The sequence below is a fragment of the Uloborus diversus genome, chromosome 2, assembly GCF_026930045.1.
Source record: "Uloborus diversus isolate 005 chromosome 2, Udiv.v.3.1, whole genome shotgun sequence".
NCBI lineage: Eukaryota > Metazoa > Arthropoda > Arachnida > Araneae > Uloboridae > Uloborus > Uloborus diversus.
Window position 1 is genome coordinate 164,625,127 of NC_072732.1, and position 9,896 is coordinate 164,635,022.

The 9,896-nt window shown below is 34.3% G+C and overlaps 1 protein-coding gene across 1 annotated transcript in view; it reads right to left on the reverse strand.

Moving 5' to 3' along the window:
• Positions 1 to 5,068, reverse strand: part of LOC129216642 (uncharacterized) — a 215,429-nt gene extending 210,361 nt beyond the window's left edge. Inside the window, exon 1 of the mRNA XM_054850859.1 lies at positions 4,426 to 5,068. Coding sequence (XP_054706834.1) covers positions 4,426 to 5,068 — 643 coding nt within the window. The remainder of the gene's footprint in view (positions 1 to 4,425) is intronic.
• Between the last annotated feature and the right edge of the window lie 4,828 nt (positions 5,069 to 9,896).

The window sequence follows — 9,896 nt, forward strand, 5'->3', positions numbered from 1 at the left end:
GCCATTATCCACAGCCTATAGCGCATCTTATTGTTTGAATTAAGATTAAATTAAACTTCTTAAATTCATGAATTTTAAAATCTATACTATTAAAAGCTGTACGCGTGTGTCTGTTACCCTATTTCCTCCAGACTGTGAATTTCTACTGGGTCAATACTAGTATCGTTGGATGCAGAACATCCAAGGGAAGTCATTCCGGCCTGTTTCATCCCTCTAAATCTTAAGGGGCCGAACGTCCAAAGTTAAAAACATTAAAACCATCAATTGTTACCCGCCTCCACTGGCGAACGGGTGTTGGCGACCGAAGCGAGCAGGAGGCGAAGCTTCTTAGTTATTTTTTAAACGAGTTTCATGACACTTTCTTGCTCCTGTAAAATTTAGTTAATACTTTTCAAAATGGATGAACTGTAACTTTTTTTTTTCTGGCGTCCGAAATCCGAAATTCCGATAGAAATAAAATTGAACGAAATAGAACACAAGAAGTGAATACTTTATATACGTATAATTGCTAGTTGTCGCTAACCAATTCAGGCAAGATAATTTTACAGAGCTTTCGACAGTGGAAATATTGCCAAATACCACGAATATGAAGCTAAATTTGGCACATCCCGTTTGTCGCCAAATTTTTCCTAAACTCAGTGATTTGTCGCCAATTTTTGACGTAATTGCAGTTGGCATTCCGTTTCATGACTTCCGTTTTAAGTTTAAATTTTACCTATATCGCTACAGAAGAGGTGCGACTTTAAAAATGAGTTCCAATGAAATCAGAAAACCAAAATCGTTAACGATTATAAAATGTCTGTCTCTGGATACAGTAAAGAATAAAAAGTGAATGTACGATATATGTCGCCAACACTCGCCAAACGGCTTGAAATATTAATTTAACAATAGAGACTTATTGAGCAATTTTTTGGAGAAAGTAATGTAGTACGAAAACAAATTCACGTGATATGCCACAAAAAATGAACACAAAGCTCTTTTTCAAGCAAAAAGGAAAAATTTCACGCTGTACTGGTCCAACATACGAACTTACAGCTCTCTACGGTTAGCCGTTTAGCAGTCATGTCATGCTATATAAATACATGCATATGCACAGACATCATAACTAAATTCGTAAGAGTGCACTTAGTGAAATTAGAGTTTTTGGATGACCAATCACTTGTATGCTCATATACAAGTATTTATGTAACAATATACCTCGTACGCGAACCTATACGTGAAGTACAAAAATAACAAATATATATACAGATATATAATTAGTAATGTTTTTTCAACGCGTAAAAATACGACTTGATTTTTTTTAGAGGAGTGAAATTCTTCTTAGAGTAAGGAAATAAATGGAAACAGCAAAGACGGTCATAGAGATCTATTCCATGTATGTTGCTCAAACGACTTGATTAGGGTGCTCAAGTTCGTCCCATGTCCGTAAACGGTACACACATTGAATTCTGGCAATGAAAGGTGTTGCTTTCTGTATAATAAAATGATTCAGCACCTCACATGACGTTTGCTTTTCTTACTGGGACGATACAGCGATTACTTACAATTGCACTTTTTCTTTTTTGCCTTTTTTTTTGCGATGTCATAAAAAATTCTCGAACCAGTGAAGCATTATGGCGCAAACTGCATATTCATACGACAATTTGTTGATTTTCGATGAATTTTGAAATTATATCAAGGACTTTTCGGACAATCTGTCAAGGACGGATACAAAGGAGGGGCGATCGCCCCCTCCTTGAGCCGAGATACAGGACATTTCTTCAGGTATATTTTCGATATTTTAAAGTTCCAAAAACGCAATTTTACATAATCTTCGATGGTGTTAGAAGAAAGGAAGCTCTTCCCCGGAATTATTCCGGAATTGAAGTCTTGAAAATGCAATCATAGCCCATCTCTTATTACTCTGCGGACAGGGATCGAAACTTTCTTCAGGATTTTTTTCGAAAATGAAGTTTCAAAGTTTCAAATTTAGACGGTTTTAGGTGATATTAAGGATAGGTCCAAAGGTTAACCCTGGATATTTTTCGAAAGAAACACAACCTGGGACACCTTTGATTGGGTAAGCGACGGAGTTTAGTTCACTCCTTCAAAAGTTTTAAGAAATTGGAGCTCCAAATAGTAAAACAATCGGCCCTTCCTTGAACAATTTCTGGATCCGCCCTTGCACTCTGTATATCGGTCATATGCACATGTATCTACATATGTAAATAAAATAATAATTTAACTATACCCATAAGTTACAAGCACATACATAATCTTAAATCTTAAGATACATATGCTAAATTGTAATTTGCTTGCTTGTACACTTGTTTGTAGTAAAATAAAACGTAACGGCTGCTGGCTGGCTGTCAGATTGTTCAAAACTTGTCGCGACAAGAAAAATTGTCAAATAATTTCAGTGCAGCAGGAAACGTTCAAACACAAACCCAATGTCACGTACAATTCTTAAAAATGAATCAGAACTTTCAAAAGTTAAAGAGAATCTCGTTGTTTGTGTAACTCTTTCATACCTTTCCACCAAATAAAGTGGAAACTGACCATGAGATTAAGGTCAAACCGCTTGCATCTTCGAAGGCGCGGCAGAGAAGAAATGAGAGATCCGGAAGATGGGCGGTTAGAGAAGTTTGAAAAGTTGATGCTTTGTGGTATGGCCTTGAACTTTGCGTTCCGCATAATTGAAATAAAATGGGCCTGAGAAAATTAAGTACTAAATTGAAGACTACGCTTTAAACTAGAGGGCAAGTCTAGTCTTTTGAGTATGTTGTTCTTGAAACCTTCCGAAGTTCCAGAAGGTTCATGCCTGAGAAAAGAATAGTTTCTACTTTTATGAAAACTAGCAAGTGATTTACTTAAGAATGCATTAACTGCATCATAAACGTAAAAACTATGTATTTATAGTGCAATTATATACTATTAAGTAAATCTTACAATGGTTTTATTAACAACTAGCAAAAATATCCGGCGTTGCCTGGGTCAGTAATAATTATTAGAAAAAATCGTTACTTGCTTTTGTTTTCTGTTTTAAGTGAAAGAATTGAAAACACATCTTTTTGACGTGATTAAAAACCGAGTTTCTTCCTTACCCATAAAACTAAAATAGCAATAAGTATAAAGAACAAAGTAGTATTGATTTAGAAACGAAAGCACTATATTTAAGCATATACAAATTTAAAAAACATGAAATTAATCTTCTCATGTTTAAAAAGATTAATCTGTTGATACTTTTTTTTTAACATGGAGTCTAAAACCTTCTCTGTATGGCTAATGAAGTACGAAGTGATTAAAAAAAAGTAGCTGCGCTCGTAATCACCTTATACTTGCTTTAGTTATTTCGGGAAATTTCAATCATTGTAGCTCTTGGTGCGATTTTACCGAATTTGCGAAAGTCGTTTCGGGGTACCTTCGATGATGCTCCCCCATTCTTTCCTTACTTTGTAAAACGATATGATATTAATTTTCGTTACAGAGATATCGTCGCCAGATGCTGAGATATTTTTGGTCACCATAAAATGGCGCTAAACAGTTTCATCCGAAATGTTACCAAAATAAGTAATAAAATTTGGTGATTGTTTGAAATTGTGCAAAAAGGAAAATTAATGGAAGTTTTTGTGCTGTTTATGGATTTGCCTAATTTAGTTGCTGGATTATTTAACACAGTAAAAAAAGTCTTTTGAAAATTCTTTGATTGGCGATATTTTGTTTACATGGTGAAAGCTGATAAACATTATGATAATTGAGTTTATTACTCAATTGAATATTCTGTTTTTTGTGTATTCGGAGTTGAATCAACAACAAAAGTCTCAACGTTTTGCAGTTGTAATAACATATTACTTAGAACATCTGCAAAAATCATCGTCATTTGTATTACAGATTTATTTTCAATAGCTATATTTGACTAAATCTGTTGTTCTTTTATGTCTAAAATCAGTAAAACGTACCATGAAACTTGTATATCACTTTCACACACTTAATTTTTGAAAAGCAAAGTGCGACTCCAATAAGACAAAACTTGACCTTAAAAATAAATAATTTCTCTTGAAGAGCACTGAAATAGGGAGGGCAGGGATTATTGGTTCTAAGTTAGGTTGAGTTACTTTCATGGTAGTATGGTAGTGCTAGGAAGGTATTCCAGCTCAAATCTGGGTCAATAACACTTGCCTTTTTGAGTGAGCTACCCAGGAGAAATAAACACTCTCAAAGTCAGACATTGTCTCGTGGGAGCCGTACTGCGGTTAAGCCATCATTGGAAACCAGTTAAAAGACTATTCCTGTAATGCATTTTTATTGCACCAAATCGAAGTAATTTGTCCTTTTGATATTGGATAATGTATTAGCCTCTTTATTAGAATTTTTTTGTGGCAAATTAGCTATTTCATTAAGTGTACTATACGTACATAGAATTTCCTTAAAACAAAATTGTCTTACCTTCAACAGAAGAACTCTTATGCTTCATGGGAGCAAATATCTTGGAATACGTCACATCTGTCATGGCTGTCATTGCGTCTGCTGCTTCAACAATCTCTGGAAGATCCTCTGGTTTATCCGAAACTGCTTGCTCGAGAACCTTCTCCACGTTATCGTCATCTCCATCTTGGCGCGCTACATTTACGATGCCTTCTTGGCCATAAGGTTCTTCACGGCCGGGTCCCGCACGCGAAACACTTCCTGCCGAGAGGCTCTCGACCATCCCGGTGACAAAAGCCAATCTCGCCTCCGGAATCGAAGTCTGCTGACCATGGCCAGCATTATTGCAGGCTTTTGTGTCCGCGAAGGCGTTCTTGAAGAAGTTAATCTTGTCGGATATGTTGAGAATGTCACCCAAGCTGTCGAGCTCATCAACACCTTCTTCTTTTCCGTCTTTCTCCTCCTCAAGGGGCTCGCCATTTTGGATGGAGTCATTTTCGATAAAAACATCAATATCCGTAACGGCTTCGTGGAAGGAAACTTTCTTCCGTGGAGGTTTAGCTACTTTTAAGTTTTCATCTGAACATTCCTCAGCAGTGCCATTTTCGAACCTACCATTCGTCCCGCTGAAGTCTGTATGATGGCCGTTTAAAAGTTCTGTCATTTTATTGCATAAAATAAACTGCAAGAAAAAAGAAAAAGGCGAATTATATTTTTCGAAAATTCTCCTTATTATTATCATTTTATTTATAAATATATGTTACCGAGAAAGTCCGAAGCCTGGTAAATGTAGACATTAGCCGGTAATATCAACATTTACACAAAAAAAAAAAAAAAAAAAAAAAACCCGAAAGACCGAATATTTTCGAGTGAATCACCGGTGAAAGTTGACTCCCTCCAAGTTCACGGTAATATACCACTATACAGCGGCTCGCAAAAGTGTTCGTACACTTACGACTTTCAATGAAATAGGTCCCTATGCATTGGTTAGAATTAATATTTCGGAATAGGTATTTAATTATAAGATCTATGATCTATTTTTAACAAAACCACAGTTTTTAATAAAACATTAAAACTTAATTTTTTAAAAATAAAAAACCAAAAAGTGCCGGAAATTTTATCTCACAAAAGTCTTCGTACACTTTGAAAAAATGTCAAAATATTAGTAAATAGTCTAACTTTTTACAAAATTATTATTTAGTAGAATATCATGCAGTATCAACAACAGCTTTTAAACATCTGGGTATATATTTCTTTGTTTTTTTCTTTCTTTTTTTATGCAATTTCTGAGTAAGTGTTCAGACGCATTTTGAGTCTTACTGTTTGCAGTTCGTTTTTCATTTCAATGGTGTATTTTCGTAATCTAGCCACCAGATATCTCCAAATATGTTCCATTAAGTTTAGGCACCAAACGCAAACGTTTACTTCTTATCCTTATCTTGATAAAAAACAAAGTCGTTTCCGATTACCAAATTTTGAGCTAATAGTTTAAAATTATTTTTAAAAATATTTAAATAAACAGCATAATTTATTATTTCATCAAAAATTTCCAAGTCCTGATGCTGTTATGCATCCTCACACAAGAACACCTCACCGTCCTGATTAACTAATCCAACTAAGTTCTAGATTAAATTCCTCATTTTTTTTTCTTCTCTTGACAATTATACAACAATTTAACCCAAAATATTGAATTTATTTTCATCTATAAGTAAAATGTTGTTTCAAAACGTTTTGAGCTTATTTATCATTGTTTTTACGACGGAAAGAGTAAGCTAACTGTTTTTCACAGAAACAAGAAAATTTCTGCGGGAAGAGGTCCCCTTTAATCCAGCTAATCAGAGAACTTGGCGAACAATTTTACGTGAAAGCTAAACGTAAAATGTTTCATTCAATACTGCAGAAACTTTTTCAGCACTCAAATGTGTATTTTTCATATTTTTTTAACTGTAAACATCCTATCACACTTTGTTAACTTTGCCAATTGACCTTTTCTTACCTTGTTTTCGATCCAATTCTTATCTTTAAAGCATTTTATCAAGCACTTCACTATGGAATTGTATAAATTAACTAATTTAGAGACATTTCAAACCAATGTATGGCTACTGTGAGGGAAAAAAATCAAATTTCGAATCATGTTTGTTTTCTTCTACGCATACCTGCCATTTTAAAATAATAAGCAGAATATTAGGGAATAAATAAACAAAAAATTAAAAGCAAATGACTTTACAATATCATTACAATGCAAAAACAATAAAAAAACCACATATGATAATTTTAATCATGAATTTATTCGAAAATATTTCAGTGTACGATGACTTTTGTGGCGTATTTTTTCTCTATCTCATCGTTTTTTGACAAATTTCAAAAGTAAAATCTGGCAATATTTTGAAAAAAAAAAAAAAAAAAACTGCTGAGTTTTATTCAGAATGGCATAGGAATGGTGCGAAAAAAAAATTGGACTTCGAATTGGACTTTCTCATATTCGAATTCGGTTTTGCGTCATTTTTGTTTTGCTACAAAATTTCAAGGTGTACAAACACTTTTGGGAGCCACTGTATATTTTATACAAAAACAGGATAATACTAGCATTATACAAGAGCTTAACTCAATAAACTTTTGTCTTGCACTGAAGAAACTCGAAGCAGGTAAGGCGAAAGGTTAGCTAGAGAACCACGAGCTCAGATAATAGTTCTATAATTTATTTCACTACGACCGTGAAACTCATATCTCCTGAATTGTTTCCGTAACAATATTTTATGCAGGAAGAAATGCATAGTAATATTCGTAGAAAAAAAAATAATATTTTAAAGATTATAATTGCTTACATTATTTTGGGATAATTCAATGGTGGATCTAGACCATGGAGGGGGTCATTCTTGTAAAGGGTCTCAAAGTGCAATATTCGGGAACAAGTAGGGGTCTGGAGCAATTATTTTGAAATCTAGGTTCTCAAAATGCAGTTTTAAGTTATATTGGGTATTTTAAGGGGGTCATGACCCCCATCTCCCCCTGGATCCGTGCTTGGGATAATTTTCACCCTTTCATAGAGAAACTTTTGAGAAGTCAATATTTTATTTCGTGTATTTTTTCTTCTTTTCAGATGTGCCAAAAACATTTAAACATTTTACACGTGTCTAATCCATATTGCATTTCGATTTAAAATTTTCCCTTAAATAAATATATAAACACAATGTTTTTTAAACCTTCACTTTTTTAAACAAAATGTGCTATTTGATTTTGAAAATACATTAAACTTAAAATTTGTGCCTCATTTTTTGACTTTAAAATAAAAAATATTTCTTTTTCGGTTTATTATTTTTTTTAAAGATGGAATGCAGTTTGTTTTAAAAGTTTCCATCTAAAAAGAGTCAATGTAATCTCCTTTTATAAATAGATCATTCCTTTCTCGTCGAATTAGGGTTAGTAATCTATTTAACTTTTTCCTTGAAGAAGATCCAAACCAATTCCCCCTATCATTTTTTAATATCACTGCTTTAATCAAGATCGTTTCTGTTCCAGTGATGAAAGACCGTGCCCGTGCTCAACCACACATAACTTTTAAGTTAATCTTTGGTACGCTTGGGTTAAGAGCAAATGAAAAATGAATTGCTATGATGTTGGTGCTATCAGGTGTCTTCAAGTTGAAGAAATTGCATTTTAATATCCGCATTTGTGAAATAGATAATCTAAGGATGTACGTGATGGGAAGATATAAATACACGTTAATTAACCTGTTACATAATCAGTTTGGATTGTTATTGTCTTTGGATGCAAAATATGGAAAAAAAAATAAAATAAAACATTCTATGTTGAAATTAAATTGCATTGTGACAATATGCGAAAAAATTTATATCTGTTTTACATGTTCAAAGAATGATATTAAACCACAAACTGAATTTATTGGGAGTTTAACAACAAATTATTAAAAAACGATCAAGATAAAGAGTACACTACAGGTATGAACATTCTAGGATTTTCAAAAATTATTCAGAACAACAAGAGTTAAGGATTTTTTTGAGCAATCACGATTGCTTATTGTTCTCACTTGAGACAGTTTTGAATTCCTATGATTTTATGTTCTCCCAACTCCCTCTGCAGCACCACCGTTGACCGGCCTCACGATGCTGCTCCTCTAGCGAAAACTGTCTCCAGGTTGCGTCACTTACTTGCCTACACTTACACATACACCCACACACGCACACACACAGAAACACACATGCATACATACAGACACCTACACATACACACAACTATCCACACATAAACATATCCCCCAACACAAACAAACATGCCTACACACACATACACATATCCCCACACACAAACAAATATACCCTCCCCCCCCCCCGCACAAACACACACGCCTACATACACACACTCGTGATTGCGAAAAACATAATTTGAGTTCAAGATGTCAAAGTTCAAATTATCTTTTATTATTATTATTATTATTCTTTATATATTTTTTCAGACAGGAGTGCCTTTGTCTTCTAAAGTAATGGCACTCTCCCCATAAATAGTACGGGACATAGACTCGTGAACGAAACTCCATAAAAAGAGCACCAATGAAATAACCGGTAATGGGTCAAAACTTCGCGGCCGAAACTTCGCTGGACAATACTTCGCGGCCAAAACTTCGCGTGGACAAAACTTCGCGCGGTCAAAACTTCGCGTGGACAAAACTTCGCGCAGTCAAAATTTCGTGCGTACAAAACTTTGCACAAACAAAACTATGTACGTTAGTTATAGAATGTAGTTAGCTGTACATAGAACATTAAAATGTTATTATAAAACCAATTCCTTGTTTTCGAAAATGTGATAAATTAATCTTTATTTAAACTTCAAATCTGTATGAATTTATTATTTCATTAACTTGCTATACTTAAATTCATTTAGGGATTTACACAATTAACTTGCAATCATGTAATTCATTACAAAAATTTAAATTCTTTATATAGTGTGTCTATAATGCGTTATTGGAAATCATTAAACGATACCCCCCCCCCGCCAAAAAAAAGAAAGATACATTTTTACTTTTTTAGTTAAGTTTATATGATATGTTTATTGAAGTTCATTGTTATGAATGCGCGAAGTTCTATCCATGCGAAGTTCTGGATAGGAGAAGTCACGAAGTTATGAATCAGCGAAGTTGATCGCGCGAAGTTTTGTCTGCGCGAAGTTTTGTACACGCGAAGTTTTGTCCACGCAAAGTTTTGTCCACGCAAAGTTTTGTCCACGCAAAGTTTTGATCGCGCGAAGTTTTGTCCACGCGAAGTTTTGACCACGCGAAGTTTTGACCACGCGGAGTTTTGACCACGCGGAGTTTTGACCACGCGGAGTTTTAGCCGCGAAGTTTTGTCCAGTGAAGTTTTGAGCCCAAACCAAATAACCACCTTACAATTTACGACTGTAAAATTTACGTTGTTTATTACGACTTTGTACTTTACATTGTTATTTTTCCTCAATTATACTGTACTAGCCTATTTTCCGCA